This window comes from Ornithodoros turicata, chromosome 6, assembly GCF_037126465.1.
Source record: "Ornithodoros turicata isolate Travis chromosome 6, ASM3712646v1, whole genome shotgun sequence".
Lineage (NCBI taxonomy): Eukaryota > Metazoa > Arthropoda > Arachnida > Ixodida > Argasidae > Ornithodoros > Ornithodoros turicata.
The window spans coordinates 65,042,178-65,063,515 of record NC_088206.1 but is presented as its reverse complement, the minus strand read 5'-3'; the positions used below and the strand labels follow the sequence as shown (position 1 = coordinate 65,063,515).

Below are 21,338 nucleotides of genomic sequence, written 5' to 3'. Positions count from 1 at the left end.
CGGAAGATATAGAGGTACAGCTTGGGACAAAAGCTTACGGAACACCGTGAGGTCGCACTTCTCTAATGGAGCGACAACCTATCAGAAAACAGGAGTGGACACGCATACTGAGAGATGGACAGTATTGCCTGCCGCCTATTCGATCTCTTCCTGATAGCTAGCAGGAGGCCGCACCGATGAAGAAATACGCAGGCGCCGTGTCCCGTAAGCGTCTCTCCCAAACTGTACTAGTGAATGCATTGTTCCTCTGTGTCTGCTATAGAGCTACCTGGTATAGTAACCACACAGGTCAAGCATCCACGGGCACACAAATACATATCTCCCGTTGATTGTTGCGGCGGAAGCTCCGCCTCCTTCAAAATAGAAACGAAGACCTTCGCTGCACTCGAGAAAGCTGAGCCGCAGAATGGTGTGCAGTCCCATAACATAGTACATCGTTATGCACCAAAAGTTACAGAATGAAATTTTAAATGTTATTTAATTCCTCCAGGTCAGCAGATCTGTCAGCTTCCCAAGGAAGGTGGCCCTTGCAGGGCCTATTTCCGCAGGCACTTCTACAACACGACAAGCGGTCAGTGCGAGGAGTTCATCTACGGAGGCTGCGGCGGGAATGACAACAACTTCCTATCCGCTGAAAATTGTCGAAGGGCCTGCGAACAGGGTGAGCACACACTACAACCCGAACCGTATTTCTGTCTCTTCCTTCGGTCTCAGTGTTGATGCGTTTAAGAAAGCTAAACTAACACAAGCGTGGTGACACGGTGAGACACGGGAGGCAAAGTCCTCTCGGTGTCGTCACGCTTCCATACTAGCTTGCTTGAGGCCTCTCTATCTCTCTCCTTTCCTTAAACTGATGGAAGTGGATCATTCATATCGTAGGCAATGCTGGCAACGCAGACAAAGAAGCCGAAAGCACGGGTAAGGAATTTTGTCTTCATTGTCTTCCTCTGTATATTTGTTTGCATTCCTCTCACCTTGTGCTACGACAAAGACATAAATAACTGAAATTTGGGACGGCTAAAAATGCGCTAAGTTCTCCGTAACAATTACCTATAACCACTTAATTTTATTTCTGACTGCCTAGACCGCTCCTTTAAAATACCATTTCCGAACGTCGCTTGTTTCAAAAGATCATTTTATATTAAAACAATAGCACATTGGAACGATCTTCCAGGTGATCTTGTCCAAATCTTGATCCCAGCGATACCCTTTCGAATGATTTATGTGGTTATTCTTTCCACGTGATTAAAAAAATGGCGGCGTCTGAAGAGAAAATAAGGCACAGCATGATGTATGTCTTTAACGGGGGATATACAGGAACTAATGAATACATTGTTCCTGTATGTCTCCTGTAGGTCAGCGACTAAGGTCAAACATTCACGAACACGCAAGCACGTATGTCTTGTTGAGTTGTTGTTGTTGTTGAATGTTTGTTGTCTTGTTGAGTATGTCTTGTGTTATCAAGTGGCTATGAAGGTTGCACATAACAAATGAAAGGTATACTTTTTAATGCGGAGGAACTATGTATGCGATGGACCATTCACCTCGTTCAACCTCGTTCAACATAGAAATAAAGACCTTTCCTGTGGACCAGAAAGACGAACCACGGAACTGTGTGCAGTTCCATGACATCGTACACCGTTCTGCACCAAAAGTTACAGAATAAATTTTCTAATGTTATTTAATTCCTCCAGGTCAGAGTGTGTGTCAGCTCCCCAAGGCAGTTGGCAACTGCGGGGCTGGGGAACCCAGGCATTTCTACAACAAGACAAGTGGTCAGTGCGAAGAGTTCATCTACCAAGGCTGCGGTGCGAATGGCAACAACTTCAGATCCGCTCGAGTTTGTCGAAGGGCCTGCGAACAGGGTGAGCACACACCACAACAACAACAACAACAACTTTATTTTCGGTCTTGGAGAGTGGGGAGTTTCATCGCAACAGGCGATACTCTACCCCAGTGCTTGGTGGAATGGGGGGAATAAAATAACGAGCCCCTTTACAATAACGATCGAAGTCCGATGGTGTCCAGAAATGTCAGAAGAGCTTTGAGCGCAGAGCGTTGCTGGGCTGGATTGGGCCAGGGATGCTGCATTAATCCACCGCATGCGCCTCGATGTGGCCTTTACAGCTCAGTGGCGTTACCGCTTGAGACAAATTGATTCTCCCACCTGTTGCCACTGTGGTGCTCTTGAGGATCTGGAGCACATTCTTCTTCATTGCCCTCACTACGAACCTTCCCGAATCACACTCTCCGAGTCTCTTCGTCAGCTGGACTCTGGCCCTTTCTCCCTACCACACACCACAACCTGAACCGTATTTCTGTCTCTTCTCAGTATTGATGCTGTTAATATAGCTAAACTGATACTAGCGTGGTGACACGGCGAAGCAACGGAGGCAAAGTCATATACACAAGTCCGTATTCACCAGCCGACTTGAACCATTGGTTTAGTGACGTCGGGTTTAAATCGATCACGTGGTCTCTCCGGCTATGAAGAGCGGTTGACCAAAGGGTGACCACAACGCATGAAACAAAATAAATAACCAGGTGTGGCACATATACAATCATACGTCACTGGCATTTGGTGCCAGTCATGCAGTGAAAGCAGTGTGCACGAGACGCCACATATTCTCCTGGTGATGATGTGAAGGCTTTCCAACAGTAAATGTATGTACGTGGTATCTTGTATTGCATTGCAACAATATTCAGGCACTGTTTTGAATGACAGATCCATACATGTTAGAATAATTTGTCATGATGCTGATAATACATTCTTAGTTACACCAGAACTTTGTGACCGTAGTATGCCCATATTCTGTTCATCCTCCTCTCACTGCTGTACATTTATGGGTGGAGTGTGAGTCAAGGCAGAGGAGAGCTGGTGTGAAATGAGAGTACCAATGTACAGGACATGTCATACAGCAAAAAACCGTGGACACTTAACATGCACCTGAGCTGGTGCAAGGAAAACAAGTTGTAACATAATTGAAGGTAAAGTGATGTACTACACATATGGGCATATTGACAGGATATTGGTTTGGTTCACTATTTTGGGACTCAGCTATCCAGAACACTTTGAGGACATGCACAACACAGCCAAATTAGAGGGCAGTGTTTCGGGTGTGTTGTGTGTTGTTACCGTCAATAAATTTTCCTACTACAATTAGAGGCATTCGCGATAAATAGAAGCATGATTGCAATGTGGGTGCCGGTGTATATGGTAAATCATGTGGTATGATTCCATAGGAATGTGTTTTCCCATTCTTAAGATTTATTTGTACAGGGTATGAGGCTACACAAAAAGAGTGCACAGAAGCTGCAGTGTCGTCGAACAATTTTTAACGGTCCTGCACACAAAATGACGCAGAACAGCATGCATATATTTTTGCTTGAAAAGAAAAGCCTGGAGACACAAAAGGGACACTGTTTTTTTATTTTTTATTTTTTTTGTTTAGCACGATATTCAGACTGAACACATGAGCACAGAAATAAACTATGCGGCCATACGGCAGCTGTCAATTCGGTAAAAGAACGATAGCTACTGTTAACATGGGAGCATGTTCTTCCGCATACTTGTGTACTCAGTGTAGATATAGACGGCTGCACTGGCTGGACAAATCTGTACCCATGTTAACGCAAGCCAACCTTCTTTTAAGTAGCTGACAACTGTCATGTCGCCATCTACAATTTATCCATGTGCTCATGCTTCAGTATGGCAGAACCACATTTCCATTTTGATGTTGCATGTATACCAGTTGACTCCTATTATAATTGTCAATACCATTTGCTGATTAGTCTATAGCCTATGTTTTGTTATATTCATGTGGAAGGTGCTATATGCAGTAATTGCAGTTGATCTAATTTTCAACTTTAACTGCAGTTCAATGGGAGCAAGGGAGCTTCGAAGTTTCTGTACACATTGCCCTTTATCCCTTTGCAATGCAACTGTATTGCAGTACGACAGCTAAGATATATTAGTGGAGTTAGCATGAGGAATGCAGCAAGGATTTTTTTTTCGTTGTGTTCCATTGCTCACTTATGGTCTCATGTGACTTTGGCAGCTAATTGAGCGGGATATCCAGAGTGCACACTTCCATAAAAAAAAGTAATCGTTGTGGAACTACGTAATGGCCTTTATTGTCTGAATATAAAGAAAAAGCTCACGAATACAAAGTTGCTGTGATGAATGAGTCCATAGCAGATAATTTCGAGAAAGGATCTCCACAGTATATGTGCTTATACAATGCACAAAAGCTGTTAGTGATTGGTCATGGTTATGCACCTGCAATAGTAATGGTGCCTCCAAAAGTTTTGCAGCCTCCTTGAGCACATTGCTGTGTAGTGTCTTTTGCAGAAGCAGCCCTACAAAAGCATATCTACTAATACCAAATGATAAATCAATATATAAGTAAGCAGCTGTCTCTTTGAATGTTTTCTAATGTAGCAGTAGTAACACGATACCTGAATAACTGTTTTTTATTGGTCTGTTCTTCTGTTGCGTGCTGAAATAAGTAAAACACACATTTCAGTTTCATGTATGCTTGCACGTGAATCCAGGGGAAATGGGGACAATGTAGTGCAACAACATGCAATATATCCATGCCTCGATAGTATCCACACAACAGCTGCAAGACGCTAATGAACTTTATGATCAGTCCTATTGTACTGTCAAATGTGTCTGGAGATTAGACACGCTGCGAAGAGATGCTACCAAGAAGAGATACTGGGATGGCAGATGACAAACATGCTAGTGGATATAACGTCCCTCAATTTCTCTATTGGGGGCTCGCAACAACCATCCTGTATGTTATTGCTCTTACTATACAATGACACGTGAACAATCTTCCACGTGATCTTGTCCTATCTTGAACCCAGCGATACCCTTTCGAATGATTTATGTGATTATTCTTTCCACATGATTAAAAAAATGGCCGTGTCTGAAGAGAAAATAAGGCACAGCATGATGTATGTGCTTAACGGGGGATATACAGGTACTAGTGAATACATTGTTCCTCTATGTCTCCTGTAGGTCAACCACTAAGGTCAAACATTCACGAACACTATAGCACGTATGTCTTGTTGAGTTATTGTTGCTGTCTTGTTGTTGTTGTTGAATTGTTATTGTCTTGTTGAGCATGTCTTGTTTTATCAGGTGGCTATGAAGGTTGCACATAACAAATGAAAGGCATACTTTTTTATGCGGAGGAACTATATGTATGCGGTTGAAGCTCCGCCTCCTTCAAAATAGAAACGAAGACATTTCCTGTATTCCAGAAAGCTGAACCACCGAACGGTGTGCAGCTGGCCACAACATCGTGTACACCGTTATGCACCAGAAGTTACAGAACAAATTTTTAAATGTTATTTAACTCCTCCAGGTCGGAGTGTGTGTCACCTTCCCAAGCCAGGTGGCAATTGCGGGGCTTCAGAACACAGATATTTCTACAACAAGACAAGTCGTCGGTGCGAAGGGTTTACCTTCAGAGGCTGCGTTGGGAGTGACAACAACTTCAGATCCGCTCGAGGTTGTCAAAGGGCCTGCGAACTGGGTGAGCACACAGCACAACCTCAACCGCATTTGTGTCTCTTCCTTCGGTCTCAGTATTGATGCGTTTAATATGGCTAAACTGATACTAGCGTGGTGACACGGAGAAGCAAGTGAGGCAAAGTCATACACACAGTGTATTTGTTTACTCTCGGTGTTGTAACGCTTTCATACCAGCTTACCAGTTTGCTTGAGGCCTCTCTCTCTCTCTCACACTCCTTTACTTAAACTGACGGAAGTGAATCATTCATATCGTAGGCAATGCTGGCAATGTTGGCAACGCAGGCAAACGCACGGGTATAAGGAAATTTGCCTTCTTTACCCTCCTCTGTGTATATCTTTGCTTTCGTTTTACCTTGTGCTACGATAAGGAAGTAAATAACTGAAATTAGAGACGACAAGGAATGCGCTAAGTTCTCCGTAACAATTACCTATAACCACTTAATTTTATTTCTGACTGCCTAGACCGCTCCTTTAAAATACCATTTCCGAACGTCGCTTGTTTCAAAAGATAATTTTATGTTAAAACAATAGCACATTGCAACGATCTTCCAGGTGATCTTGTCCAAATCTTGATCCCAGCGATACCCTTTCGAACGATTTATGTGGTTATTCTTTCCACGTGATTAAAAAAAAATGGCGGTGTCTGAAGAGAAAATAAGGCACAGCATGATGTATGTCTTTAACGGGGGATATACAGGAACTAATGAATACATTGTTCCTGTATGTCTCCTGTAGGTCAGCGACTAAGGTCAAACATTCACGAAGACGCAAGCACGTATGTCTTGTTGAGTTGTTGTTGTTGAATGTTTGTTGTCTTGTTGAGTACGTCTTGTGTTATCAAGTGGCTATGAAGGTTGCACATAACAAATGAAAGGTATACTTTTTAATGCGGATGAACTATGTATGCGATGGAAGCTCCGCCTCCTTCAAAATAGAAACGAAAACCTTTCCTGTACTCCAGAGAGCTGAACCACCGAACGGTGTGCAGTTCCATAACATCGTACACCGTTATGCACCAAAAGTTACAGAATAAAGTTTTAAATGTTATTTAATTCCTCCAGGTCGCAGTGAGTGTGACCTTCCCAAGCCAGTTAGCAACTGCAGGGCTGTAGAACGCAGGTATTTCCACAACAAGACAAGCGGTCAGTGCGAAGCGTTCGTCTACAGACGCTGCGGTGGGAATGGCAACAACTTCCGATCCGCTCGCGGTTGTGAGAGGGCCTGCCAACGGGGTGAGCACACAGCACAACCTCAACCGCATTTCTGTCTCTTCCTTCGGTCGCAGTATTGATGCGTTTACCATAGCTCAACAGATACCAGCGTACACGGAGAAGCAAGGGAGGCAAACTCATACGCACTGTGTATTTGTTTCCTCTCGGTGTTGAAACTCTTCCATACCAGCTTACCAGTTTGCTTATGGCCTCTTTCTCTCTCTCCTTTCCTCAAACTGATGGAAGTGAATCCTTCATATCGTATAGGCAATGCTGGCAACGCAGGCAAACGCGCGGGTATAAGGAACTTTGCCTTCTTTGCCCTCCTCTGTATATTTGTTTGCTTTCGTTTTACCTTGTGCTACGATAACTGTAAATAACTGAAATTAGGGACGGCTAGAAATTCGCTAAGGTATCCGTAACAATTTCCTATAACCACTTAAGTTTAGTTCTCACTGTCTAGACCGCACGTTTAAAACATTAAGCCTTACCATTTTCGAACGTCGCTTGTTTCAAAAGATTGTTTTATGTTAAAACAATAGCTGAGTGGAACGATCCTCCATGGGATCTTCTCCTGTCTTGATCCCAGAGATACCCTTTCGAATGATTTATGTGATTGTTCCTTTTACATGATTAAAAAAATGGCGGTGTCTGAACAGAAAATAAGGCGCAGCACGATGTATGTGCTTAATGGAGGTATAGAGGTAGTAATGAATACATTGTTCCTCTATGTAGGCGCCTTCGTTCCAAGAAAGATATCCGTTGCTACGACAGAGCCGACTCCGAAGCTATCAACGATGAGCTCCAGTCTGACTTCTCCACGTTCTGCCAGGACAGCGTCAATAGGTCGGTTGAGGTCAACTGGCTTTTCTTTAAAAACGAACTCTGCAATCTTGCTGAGATTCATATTGCCAAGGTCACAATTCCATGCTCGCAGTTGGCTCCATGGTTTAATCACTCGCTCAAATCTCTGGCTAGTAAAAAGAAAGAAAAAAAAATATTTCGCCGTGCCAAACGCTCCGGCTCCCAGCATGCCTGGGAGAGATATCGTTCGGCCCTTTCGCTGTATAGGGAGTCTCTCAGAACGGCCAAACTTAAATTCTTTCAATCTGACCTCGGGTCACTTCTGAGCTCAAACCCCCGGAAGTTTTGGAATTTAATTAACCCGCGCTCGGTCCCAGATATCCAGCTTGTAGACGGCGATGGCACGCTACTGCATGTGTGTAGGTCTGCTGAAATCCTCAGCAGCACCTTTGCCAGCAACGTGACTGTTAATGCAACATGCAACAGCTCAGCGGAACGTTCTTCTGCGTGACATTGTCCTTTCTTGATACTAACGATATCCTTTCGAATGATTTGTGTAATTTTTCTTTCTGCATGATAATCATTGGTACTTGGCTCAGTTACATGTGCATTTCTTGTCAAGTTCGTGAAAACGTGGAAACTTTTGTTTTTATTTCTCCACGTAACTTACCTCTTCCTTGTGCCTTTGCTGACCAACCGGAGCACTACAGTGTTGATAATAAATTATATAAACCAGGTAAATAGTAGCATAATCGTAAATTATATTAAAATAAATATTAGGAGCAGACATGTCTTTATTTACACAATTCAATAAGGCAAACCACTAACTTTCTACCACAGAGTTTGGAATTCACAGAAAAGAAACATAGAAGTTGCAAGCAGATATGAACAAAATCAAAATTCGGTTCATTACTTTCGTAAACAGTTAACACACTTTGAGCAGGTAGGTTAACTTCACCACATCGTACAACACAGATAACCACTACGAGAAGTCTCCATTTTTTTATCCCTCTCATATATAGGTAGAAGCACTGAGAACTTGAACTATACGAGGGGCTACATAAACGGACTCCGGGATGGCTACTACAGAGTATCCCAAGCTGGCCAGCTAGGGCAATCACAAGGTGGTCACAAAGAAGCATACACGAGAGGATACTACGACGGATACCGAAGGGGCAGCTACAATGGATTACAGCACGGCAACAAAGCGGGATACGGTATTGGCTATCGTACTGGGTACCACCAAGGGTACGGCGCCGGCTATTTGAGACGTTATTACGAACAGCCCGTGAGCTGGATCAGTTACACATAATATATCCGGACAATCGGACACCGAAATTGTGTCGATGATCGGAGTTCTATCTGCGGAAATAAATGTGCACTGTACCTCGAAGAATGAAGAGTCTGGAATCCTGTCAGGTACCGTCTGCAAACGAACACGATAAAACACAACTGAAGCTGTCTACGTTTAGCAAGACACAAGCTTTAGCCCAGAGACCGGAATTCTTCAGGTACGGCAAATACGGAAGTCTGAATAACAAGTTTACTCAGGCTTCTGCATCCGTGCCTGAAGAAGCCCAGGCTCTGGTGTCCGTACCCGGCAGTTCCAAGCGGACTCTACCCCATATCACCATTTCTCAAGCCTGACTGATCCCCTGCATGACTCGTCATAGACCTCAAGAGTCATTCCTCCTTAGTATTCGAACGAATGTTGCACGCACACCCTCACTCCTGTATAAAATGCGCCAGACGAACTCCCCCAATTGCACAACCTGCTGCATGGAAGTCGACATGGAGCACTATCTATTATCCTACAATCGGTCTCTCTCTCAGTGACCCGTCCTCCAAAAGCGCTTGCGACAACTTGGTTAAAACAACGTTGCTTTCGCCACTCTGCTCGGCACAGTTCTCAAGTTCTCCTGTCGTCCACTGGATTGCTCCAGACCTTTAGCTCTTTCATGTATTTTCATCCTTGATAATCTTCACATAATGTTCCACGTGCAATGGGGTAGGGTACCGCACCCCCGCGGTGAAACACCCCCATCTCATCGTTATCATTTATTGCTGTTGTTGATGTCTCCACAAATATGGGCAGTTACGACTACCTCCCGACAAGCCTCGGAGGCCTCCTTTTGTGTTCTGTACGTGTGTGGTTTTCTTTTCTTTTTTCTTTTTAAGAGAATAGGAGGTCGTCCTGCGCCTTTTCCTGCCTTTCTTTTTCAATAAACATATACCTCCCCACCTCCAAGGCTCTGTGTGAAAGCTTGTGTCCTAATAGATGAAGGTAGCCTCAGTAGTACTTTTTGTTTTTTTGTTTCACCGTAGCTACCAGACTACACATAAAGTTCTGTCTCGACGCGCTCGCGTGCGTAGCTAGTAGCATTATTTTCCTGGGCCACGTTCGCGTTTCTTCAGCCCTGGTGCTCAGCTGTAATACCATATGGGCGTGCGGATATACCGGTCGACCTGGCTGCAACGCGCTTGGAGTGGGTATGGGCCAACTTCAGAGGTAGCTGTCTTGGAGCGTCCGAGAAGCTATAGACAGGTTTACCCGAAGAACGACATGTCTTCCGATCACACTTGTCTGATAGAACCGCTTTTCATGTTTAAATGCAATAAGAACATGGTACAAATAATTCGATATGACGTTCTTAGTGTGGAACACGACCTTAGTAGAAACATCCAGACTGCACAGCCGATGTGCGGACGATCACGGAACAAGCAATATATATATATATGTTTATAAGTCCCAAACGTCGCCACACCAGCATTGGACAACTGTTTCGGCCTTATTGGGCCTTCATCAGCAATGCGTAGGTGGGCGACGTTTGAGCGAGTGGCGTCGAAAGGTCACGTGGAACGTGATGTCCTCCCGTTAGGGTGAGTGATTCACCTCTGAAAGCCCAGTGCGAAGCCAGTAAAGTATTAAATGAAGAAAAATAGCATACGCATATATATATATATATATTTCACTTTTATATATATATATATATATATATATAGTACCTGTTTTCTCTTCCGGAGGAGTTGGCCATCACGTGCCTTTCGAAATCAGTTTTTGAACGCAGTGGTGCCAGAAGGTTTAGTACTTTTCTCCTTTTGCTCCGCTTCCCGTTTTGGGAAATACGAGATATAAACAATGAACATTTACAACCTGTGATTATTGTACGTATCTCTTAAAGGTGCAGCGTTTATTAAAGCGTAAGGACTGAAAAATGTGTATTTGAGATTGGCAACATTTTTATTTGGCCTTTCTAAAAATTCAAAAACCAAACAATATACGTATTCCATGATATGCATACATCCACGAGGTGTCACGCAATCGTTGTTACAGGATATCCGCAAGAATTGTAACACTTGGATGTCCTCGGATGTCCTCTAGACGAAGTATTCTACAGTGATCACGTCCCATGGACATCCCTGTCTCACAACACTACATCTCGGGGATGTCTCATGAACTGCTTTGTTAAACAGCGAGACAGAAACCGAGAGCAGTAGAAAAAGGGTCTGTGTTCGAAACATCTGCATCTCCCGGCATGACGTTGTCGCTTCAATAGACACATACCGTTCACACCAAACGCGTCGCCTGTAATGGGGTACTGTTCTGCTCTCTGGCGGTAAATCAGCCCATGTCATTATCATGATTTACTTGTTGTTCATGATGTCGTATACGTAAATCACCATCATGCATCTGCTGCAGTTGTGGAACCCGCTGTCGCAGCACAGGAAATCTGATATCCGGCAAACTTCAAGAGAACAAATCCTGATTACCTGCCTTGAGTTTCGTCACTTTGCGGCCATTAAGGAGAGACATGCTTTGCCCTGTGATGGTTGGCGAGGTTGTGCTTCCACTTAAACGCCTCCCCACACAAGCTGCATTGGAACGGCCGTTCTTCGCTGTGTGTTTTCATGTGATCTTTCACTTTGTGTTTCCAAGCAAATCCCTTTCCACACACTTCACACTTGTAGGGTTTCTCCTTGGTGTGCACCGCGGTGTGCGCTTGCAACTGCGCCTTTGTAAGAAATTTTTTCGTGCACATAGAGCATGACCACTTCTTGGACCCGCATCCGTGAACACCTTCCATGTGCCTTACGTAACAATCTTCCTTATAGAAGGGCCTGGAACAAATGATGCACACGCCGACGGGCTCATCAGTGTGCCTTCGCATGTGGGCGACGAATGCTTGGGGACTTTTATACTTTGCTCCACATACGGCGCACACGTTTTGAGCTCGGCCGAGATGCACATGGTTGACGTGTGTACTCATGATTCTCTCCCTGACTTCCTTTCCGCATATCTTGCACCGCACCCGAAATGCCGTGGTATGTAAGTAATAGTGGGCTCGTAAAAGGTTACCCGGAAAGTACTTGAAGCACACTTCGCAGCGCTCCTTTTTTGCCGAATGCGCCTTAACGTGGATTCGAAACTGACCTTTGTCCGAGAACACCTTGACACAGGTTTTGCACCTGTAGCGCTCTCTGTTCGAAAAGTGGATCTCTCGGTGCCTGATGTAGGCTCTGGAGACCTTGAAGCGTTTCCGGCAGATGGGGCATTCGAACGGTCTCTTAGTCGTGTGGCAGCCCTGGTAGTGATTCCGAAAGTTGCGCTTGCTAAGCAACGCGATCCCGCATATGAGGCATTCCAGGCGTCCGTCCGGGAGTTTCTGTGCCAGAAGCGTCACGTGTTCTTCTCCGAACGGCTGCATGATGAAAGATTATGTTACAACTGTGGTGGACACCGACTGGTTGGAAGAGTATAGGTTTCGCCCGCAGTCTTTGAAGGGAATTTAATTTCCGCAATAGCAATGCGCGATAATTTGACTGGATCGCTGTTTATTATAGAGGTTAAGGAAAGTGCGGCAGCAATGACATCAGCTTTTCGTGCAGCATGAACATGGGAAGCACTAGTCAAAATATCTTATGGGTTGTTGTGCGTTATGTCTTGACGAACATCAAGTGCTGCAGAGAGAATCGCCTAAACGCGGACGAGGTGGTAGACAAACTCCTCGATGATAAAGACGTGTACATAGAGGAGAAATCCTCGCACCGCGGCTGCATGGGGTTTTCCCTGGGTTTCAAGGCAGGCTTCCCAGATCAATGTCGGCACAGTTCCCCCAGGAAAGGACCCCCAGGACGCATACTAGGCCCCTTTTCCCTCACCCCTTCCTGCTGTTCCCTCCCCATGTGTCCACGCCTGGACTGCCGCTCGAACCACTGATGAAGTCCAAAAGTCCCCAAGTCTTTCACCGTGGCCATCCGCTGGAATCAGAAAGTGATCGCCAAAAGAGCGACGGTGACGTCTCCGCCCTCACTTAGCGTCCAGAAAAACGTCATAACGCCATGTTGAAAATGCTTATCGCGATATGTGTCACGATCTTTGTTTTGTTTTTCTTGTTTCTTCGTTTCCTTCCCTCATGTGTTCGCAGCCGCTTTCCGTATTAGACATTTCATCCTGCCGAACACACTCCCACGCACCGCAATGTACTGAAAGTCGAGGGCAATAGGGGTGGACGGCATGTGTCTTATCAATGCTTTACATGAATCTGTTCAAGGCCTTCCACCTACCCGCCCACCCCTATTGCACTCGACTTTCAGAACATTGTGCTCCTTGGGAGCTCTTGCCCTTCCTCGGTACGATAAACGCTGATACGTATGGTGAAGCACAAAGCTCATTCCAAGAAAAAAAGGGAAAGAAAACAAAAAGGTTCGTGAAACCTTACGTATGTGTGTGATGCTAAAATGAGGTTGAAGATATCAACGTCACCGTAGCTTCTTTGGCGATCACTTAAGCTGAGCAGCAGACGGCAGAGGTCAAATAATTACGACTCTGGCGCGTACTGCGATTACTTTCGTGCTTCGTCAGTGGTTCATTAAAATATATCCGTTAATTAGTCCCCTAATTGAGAACACATGATGCTTCCTAGCGGCAGCCCCGTCGAATTCTGTTTTTCCAATTCCAGCCCGTTCTGTTTGTTCCAATGATTGATCCAGGCCCCCTCAACACACCCTACACCTCATTCCCCATAATATTTTACCGCTGCATCCCCTGCCGGGGGAGGGGAGGGGGGCTTGCTATTTCAGCTTTAGACACATGTCAGTAATGATGCGTTAAGCAGTCACGACGCAATTGTAACAATGCCGTCCTCCCAAATTTTTGCAACACCACTCCGTTCTCAGGTTCCTAAATAAACAACTCCTGTATGTAACTTTGTTGTATAATGATGGATGTTTTTGTTTGCGGCGTTTGTTGTTTGTTGGATGCTGCGTTTGTTGTTTTGTGTTTCACTGACTGTGTCCTACAGTCGCGTTACTTTAAGCTCAATTCAATTCAGTTCAAGCAAAAATTATATTACAACATATTATAGATAACAATTATATGCTGTATTGCCCGTCCCCCACACCTTTTGCATCAAGGAGCTCGTCGAACAGATCCAACCACAGCTACGTTGTCTCATCTACCTCATCTAGGGGATGAAGATATTGCAAAGCTCATCAGTTCTACATAGCGTGGTCATAGATTATGAGAGACCTAGTGAAGGGAGAGGGATGGGTGAAGGGAAGGGAGACGGAGGGAAGAAGGGACAGGCACACAATACGGCACTCAGACCTCAGGTCGCTTCACACTGGCTAGCTTGCGTTATTCTTCTGACATGGTCATAAATACAATGCTTGGTTGTATTTTGTCCCCTTTGGCGCGAATCCTAAGCCGGTCCGCACAAAATCAAATTAAATTGGTTTGTTGATCCAAAATCAAATGTCCCGAGCCTAACCAGCGTTGAAGATACACATTAATGGGGATGGATGCCACGTATGGATGGCACTTTGAACAAAAATGCGCACAGCGGCGTCGTCCTCCCCCAACTCCTTCTGGCGTGTTGTGATGTCAGGTAACACGAGCGCTCTTATTGGCTGCCGAGAATCGTTTGCTACAGTGTGCGATCAAAGCGATCGGTCGACTGCGCTGTGCGAGAAGTGAACGGGACATGCCAAATTCAGTCTAAAGAAAAGGGGAGAGAGAAAAGAAGCGCCTCGCTATTTGACGGATAACGTGACGTCGCACTCGCTTTTCTGACCCGCCACACCCCCTTGAGCGCTGCACTTGCACTTGTTGTACGAACCCTGGGCTGGTCATTTGTTTTTTTTTTCTTTTTCGAGTCCATCCCTGCTCCTTTTGAGAATTCGCAAGAGAACGCGTCGGTTCGGCACGAAACCATTACATCGTGCTCACCTCATTGTGAGTCTCCAAGTGCTTCCTGAATGAATAGCCATCACGGAGTACTGCGGCACAAACTACGCACTTGTGCTGCTGCTCTTCCACGGAGCCTTCCCCTACTTTCCGTGCCATAGTACAGATGACTGCAGTGCCCGCTGCGTATGATGCGAAGAACTCGTAGCAGTGAGGAACCTGTATGAGGTTACGTCGATGTCGGAGGATACATCCCTGGAAGACGGTGCCGTCCGGAAGGTGCTTTCCAAGCCTGACTCACCTGGCACCGCAACGACGAGATATTTGTCTGCCTTGTAGACCATTACAGCGCAATACATGACTTCGAGGAGTCTCCTCGATATGATGTCGTGCAGGCTTCTGTGCCTTTCTTCATGTTAGAACCTGCAAACAAAATATGGGTTTTCTTAACTTTGTCCACGGCAATTGACGCACGGTGAGGGATCATACAACAATTAGCAGAGGAACACGCGGGACTTCACGGGGACTTCCACTAAAATCTTCGCCGTGGTTCTACTGGGTCATGGATCATTTGTATTCCATTCTGAGACTGATCATCTTCCAGCACACTCTATGTACAGTGCTGGGCAAAAGTTCCTCCGGTCCTTTTCTCTCTTTATTTTTTTAAGAAGTAGTCAGCCGGCACTTGCCTGGCTGACATCTCCTTCGTGTCTGTAAGTCCGTAGTCTCCCATTCGCTGCTAGGATGGCAATGTGAACAAGGAATGCGCCGGGGCATGTTCTCTAATCTATTCCCCAGCACTATACAATTTTGACTGTAGACTCCTTCCTGTGTAGACCGTTTCCTAAGGATAATAGGAGGCAAGACAAGCTGTTGTGAAATTTACTGCTCCTTGGCAGCAAATTTTTTGCCCCTGCTCCCCCAATTGAACACTCAACGCATGCCCCGTTTACAAATGGAACAGCTTTATCCCCCTCCCAGTGCAAAACTTTGCCCCAGCTCTGCCAATGGAATGCGCCATGAAAGTCAACAGACATTCTAGTCTGCCCGCGAAGGAAAAGCAACAATGATGCCCAACTTAATTAAATGAAGCATCGCGAGTATACGCTAGAGGTATAAACCCATTCGTAGTCTCAAGCGTTGTGATTCTTTGATATCTTGCCCCTCCGTGGGTTGAGCCTGTTTTGCCATCAGAGCGCCATTGTTGTGCCGCACAAAGAGCCCTAATCCAAGCGGAGTCCGTTCAGAATTCACTTCTCGGACAGGTGGTAGGCGCCATTATGATGCAGTCGTCAGCTGATCAACACGTGATTTGGCGTGTGCAATATCGTGTAACCGACCGAGATTGCCAGTTTATAACTTGTAGCCGCTTACGGTATGGGATTCTGTATTGTCGTTAACTGCAAGAATTCCTGTGCAGAGATATCTTGGAGAACGAAATGGGCGCGTGTCTTCCCTCCTCGCACCGCAATGACGTCGATGACGGACAACAATGTAAGATGGCGATGGAGGTCATTCGGTCGTGACGTCAAGTAACGTGCTTCAAGAAATGCTCTTCGTAATTCCACCTCCGGCAAAATCGACACGCGCTGTTCTCCCAGCTTCTGTATTAAAGGTACGTAGGGGACAAAAAAAAAAAAAAAAGACACCCCGTATAAACAAGATCCAACGTGGTATTGATGATCGATAGTGTTTTGCTCCTTACACTTTCATAACCACTTTCTTTGAATGCGCTAAGAAATGTAAAACGACTATATAGGGTAATTCGTGCAGTAGGCAGCCCCAAATAAACTAAAATCTGTATGAAATAAGAAAAGAATAGGAATCTACGCAGAAGAAAAAGAAGATAAGGTCATGTTTCAACCCACCTCCGCCTGGTCGAGCCCAGTGTTGTGCCCGCTACTTAATGTACGTAGCGAAATACCGCTACCCGCTACCCTATGTAAAAGTAGCGCGATACTAGCGGCGCTACATATTTACGAACGTAGCGCGATACCGCTGCCGCTACCAAAAAATGTGGCGCAATTACCCTTCCGCTACTTTCTCGCCGAAGGCCTATGAATAGGTGATTCGATACATTCAAAGATAAGTGCTCTTGCTGATACTTTATTTCTTGCGATCAGTACTTTCTGAAAAAGTCATTACACACTTGCATTCAACTTCAAGTGCAGTTGCCGCTCAAAGCTCCCGTCACTGAGCCTAATACGTTTCTTGGTGAACGTATCCGCGCAAATACTGAAAAGTCCTTCGGCAGACGCATTTGACGGAACGGCGGTATTCAGCCTGAGGAACGCTTCGTACACTCTTGGATAACCCTGCTTTAGCGATGTCAAATTAAAGTTATCTGGCACATAGAGGTACTGAGTGAGCTCACGATCAGCTTGATCTGCTGTAGAAGTTGACTCCCCAAAAGAAACGAAGTCATCTGCAATAAAGAAAGCAGAAAGCAGTGCTTTCTGCTTTCTTTATTGCATGCCACAACTTTGTATTACAAATATATAATAATAATAATAAAAAACTTTGCTCGTTCTGGAATTTTCCCCACGTAACCACTAATCTCCTTATCTTTCACTATGCTTGCCAATTCTTGTCTGTTGTCCCGTTTCGTCCACGTGTTCGTGAACCTTCCATTTTTCTGTAACCGGTCTGTAGCCTAGATCACTACGTTCACATAATCCCCTCCATACTCTAACAAAGCAGCCATTCACTCCGGCCGTAGAAGCCCGTACGGACCCTTTCTTCCCTCCCACTGTTGACCCACAATTCGCATGAACCTTTAAACACGTCACACCTAACCCTTTAACCATGCCAATGATGAGGACGGTGCCCAGAAGAAGAACAGTCTCTGTTCGAAATATCGGCGGCTTCTGTCCTGACGCAACTCCCTTCCTATATTATTTTCTGTTTTTTATTCGCTTTTTTTTGTAGGCGATTTCAATTTCTCGCTCATCGACTGGCTGGCTGGCACTAGTTCTCACGCGTTCCGTGAGCTATTGAGCCAAAGAGTAATTTGAACTGTTCGCAAATGGTCTACGACCCCGAAGAAGCAGTACTATCTGAAACGCATAATGGCCACAGGCATGGTTTCTCGAATTTCCTTATTTGCACACGTAGTAACGTACCTGTATATTTTATACGCAGCGTGATACGATTACTCGCATGTATAGTTTCCAATAATAATATACATTCAGTAATGAGAGCACCAGTAGTGTCAGCTGACTATAATATTGTTACTATACCTTGCTACTATGATTCGCGCACTGACGTAGTACGTATACGGTGACTTGCACAAACAGCATGCGGTATTGGATATTACCGACAATGAATTAATATTGCTTCGTTCGAGAGCCGCGCATATGATGAAACATACTGCTAAGAAAGCATTTCGGTGTAGCTGAACAGCTGTCCCTCACCAAATGTATATAATTTCACGTAACACGTAATTTCATTTCTTCTGGCATTATTTTTCCACCCACAAACGCGTTTTGAAGTAGCAGTCATGATTGGATCGGGAGTAACATCTCCATATTATTCTCCATATTATAGTAAGCACGTGAGGAGGAACACACTAGGGCCCTTTTCGCTTTTCGCGCTTTCGCTATTCTGTTGCACCCTGAAAGGTCGCGTGTGACAAAGTCACTTCCAAAACGGCACTGGAAATGGACAGTTTTAATATAAAAGCGATATAAAACACAAAACGGTATCATTTGTATATTACTCACTCAACATAAAGTTGTCTATTCTGTCAGCCCTTTCGAGTTCTGGAAAAAATGACCGTTCGCCTTTCGAACTCCTTCAGACCGGCCGTACAGTCTCAGCGCATGCGTATTACGATAATACTGGGACTTAGTCCGACGAGCGCCTAGGAGGGGAACCCTGTCTGAGTCGCAGCTTTGAAAGCCCTGGGTGCATCAGGATTAACACTCACACATCGTGCCCTGACTGGAATGTGGCATGGAAGACGTAATGAACAAAAATAGGCGATGACATTTCCAGAATTTGACTGCCTTTGTCGAAAAATCGTAGTCTAATCATGGGCGCTGTCAAAAATCGACGGAATCGCAATAGGCGCAATGCATTAAAATTCATTTGGCCAGGGTGCACTAGGCTTATATTCTGCTGGTGCCTTTCATGTCTCCAGGGGTTCTTTACGTGGTATTCTTCTCTATTAGACGATGACATCTTTAAAATTTTATTCTGCTTTGCTGTTAATTGGCATAAACGCTGTCTCCCATTGAATTCACATCCTGTAAGGCCGCTTCCCGCATAGCGGCTGAGCATAGTGGCGGAGTGCGCCGGTGGGTGGGGGGGGGGGGGGGTGACCGAGATTTTGGGGATTGTTTGAATTGCGGATTGAGTCCAACTATCAAGTTGTACCATCATGTAGACGTCAACGGCTGTGAAGACTACTGGCTATTTTATTTTACTTCGCGCTTTATGAGAGGATAACTTTTGAAAAACTGGAATAACCTGGTTCAGTAAAGAGAATCAACACATCATACTTTTCACTGTCTATCTTTTTCTTTCTAGTTTACTTGCTCATCTAGCTAAGGTTTTGAAACTTGCAAGAACTATTGCCAATAATTGAAACATCAGACAGCGCGACGGAGGCATGTACATAGAGAACACACACTGACAGCGTTGTCCTTGAGTGTCCTCTGTCTGTCTCCGTCGCGTTGCAGTGCAACAACCAAAACCCTTTTCACCTTCTCACACTTCTATTACAAATAATCAAGTTCCCCGTTTCAGAGGTTGGCTCATGTCGTTATAAACTCTTCCAAGGAAGCCTGCTTCTCGTACTCTTCAGCTTCTTAAAGTAAATGAGATCAAATTAGGAAAGCCATTGGGTGCCGTGAGATACGAACGTGACAGCATCATGACACACATCTCCACGTGAAAGCTGGACAACACGTACGCAATGATTGAAGTGTGATTTTGAAGGGCACACCGCACCTACTCGTATAACTAACGCGGTGATGTTGTATAAGTTAATATATCTTTATTACGTATTACAACGCGCCATAATGCACCTACGTTCACTATGCGAGGAAAAGTTGCATCTCGACAATATACCACTGTTATACTCCGAACCGCTCAATTCGTCAACTCTAGAGACTTCGTGGTCGTCGTCGCTTGAATCTCGTAATATAATTCAGGACAAGTTAACTCATACAGGGCAGCTCAGTCCACAAATCTGAGGACGTTAGTAATTGGCTTAGGCCGGGGGATGGCGCCTCAAAGTCACAGCGATGTCATGTTGCATCGTTTTGTTGCGAAAATACCCGTCCGACACGATGCGCTTTGAGCATATTAGCATGTATTACACACAGACACACACACACATATATATAGCACATTAGGAATTACACTTCGGCCCACGGCACACGTCCACACTACATCATGGTTACGATAGCTCTTCATTCGGTTAGCGTAACGTAACGACTAACTTCAAATAAAACTTCTTAACAATAATTGGGTATTTACGTCGCGAGACAACTGAGAAAAAGAAAACTTCTAGGTCATTTATTGGTTTCAAAGGAACAGAATATAAAATACACGTTTCCGCCTACCGTGTAAGAGAAGTTTTTTTTTCTTTTTCCTGCGCAAAAGAATGTGTACGGTGAGCAAGTACCCGCTACCGCAACACATCATCGCGATATCAATATTCCTTACGTGAGTAAAAGTAGTAAAAGTAAAAATGCTTTTCCGAAGGTGATTTCAAAAAGTATCGCGATCCGCAGTTACGTACCGAAAAACCTATCGATTACGGTAACTCCGTTACTTGTAATCAGGGTCGGCGAGAGACAATACGGGCCCCGGATGATGACTCCGGATAAGTGCTGCTCGGGCCTCCCTCCTCACGTATCATGACATTAAAACCCGTCGGGCCCTGGATCACCCGGACCCCGACGATCCATCCCCATTGTAACGACGTTACGTACAACACTGCATGGAGCTGACCACTCACCTTGTGTGCGGTTTTAGATTCCAGTTGGCGCCGTTGTGCGGCCTTCTGCGTGGCTTCACACAAATAGGTCCACAACACACTTGCTGTTCAGGTTCCGCGGCCTTGACAAGCATACCTGACAGACTGCTTTATAAAAGGCATACGCACTCGCACTGGAAACGACTTAAGCGACATCTCGAACCACGGCCGAGAGGCAAAACAAAAACTGCCAAACATCACTTGGATGTAACCGCCAAACATCATACTGGTGAGGCTTGTATTTACAGCGCATGCTGCAATGTCGCTCCTCTTTCGCGCTTCTACGAAATATTGTAGCAGAAACCGTTGGAGGAAATTTGGCACATATATCCCAACTTGAACATTTGCATTTGTACAAAGAAGGGGATATTTTGCGGATACTTCTCAAGGAATAAATTGAGATAGCCGCACGTATACCAAATGCGTTAAGCGAGCCCCCTCTCATTCCACTTTTTAACTTTCCGAAGGTTTGTTGAAAATAGGATGACTTGTTGTCTATTAAACGCGTGCTAGCTGTGCAGTGAGAATTTTCTGCGTGTTGTCTCGGAAACCGTACTTTTGCAATCAAATGGATGAGAAAGATTAAAAGATTACCATCTATGTACC

General features: G+C 45.0%; 2 protein-coding genes across 4 annotated transcripts in view; one reads left to right on the top strand and one right to left on the bottom strand.

Moving 5' to 3' along the window:
- LOC135398689 (papilin-like) overlaps positions 1–9,803 on the top strand; it is a 45,711-nt gene extending 35,908 nt beyond the window's left edge. Inside the window, exons 17-23 of the mRNA XM_064630073.1 lie at positions 491–661; positions 880–918; positions 1,695–1,865; positions 5,376–5,546; positions 6,607–6,777; positions 7,492–7,602; positions 8,583–9,803. Coding sequence (XP_064486143.1) covers positions 491–661; positions 880–918; positions 1,695–1,865; positions 5,376–5,546; positions 6,607–6,777; positions 7,492–7,602; positions 8,583–8,872 — 1,124 coding nt within the window. The 3' untranslated portion in view covers positions 8,873–9,803. The remainder of the gene's footprint in view (positions 1–490; positions 662–879; positions 919–1,694; positions 1,866–5,375; positions 5,547–6,606; positions 6,778–7,491; positions 7,603–8,582) is intronic.
- A 955-nt stretch (positions 9,804–10,758) lies between these two features.
- Positions 10,759–20,803, bottom strand: LOC135398170 (gastrula zinc finger protein XlCGF8.2DB-like). Of its 3 annotated transcripts, none has more exons than XM_064629597.1 (4): positions 20,715–20,803; positions 15,048–15,169; positions 14,789–14,965; positions 10,760–12,260 (listed from the first exon to the last, which is right to left on the bottom strand). In XM_064629597.1, exons 3-4 carry the CDS (start codon positions 14,903–14,905, stop codon positions 11,361–11,363), a joined length of 1,017 nt encoding a protein of 338 aa, XP_064485667.1. In that variant the 5' UTR covers positions 14,906–14,965; positions 15,048–15,169; positions 20,715–20,803; the 3' UTR covers positions 10,760–11,360. The 3 variants fall into 3 exon arrangements, with proteins under 3 accessions (XP_064485668.1, XP_064485667.1, XP_064485669.1); XM_064629599.1 differs by lacking the exon at positions 20,715–20,803 and adding an exon at positions 20,496–20,511; XM_064629598.1 differs by having other exon boundaries at positions 10,759–12,260; positions 14,789–15,169.
- Between the last annotated feature and the right edge of the window lie 535 nt (positions 20,804–21,338).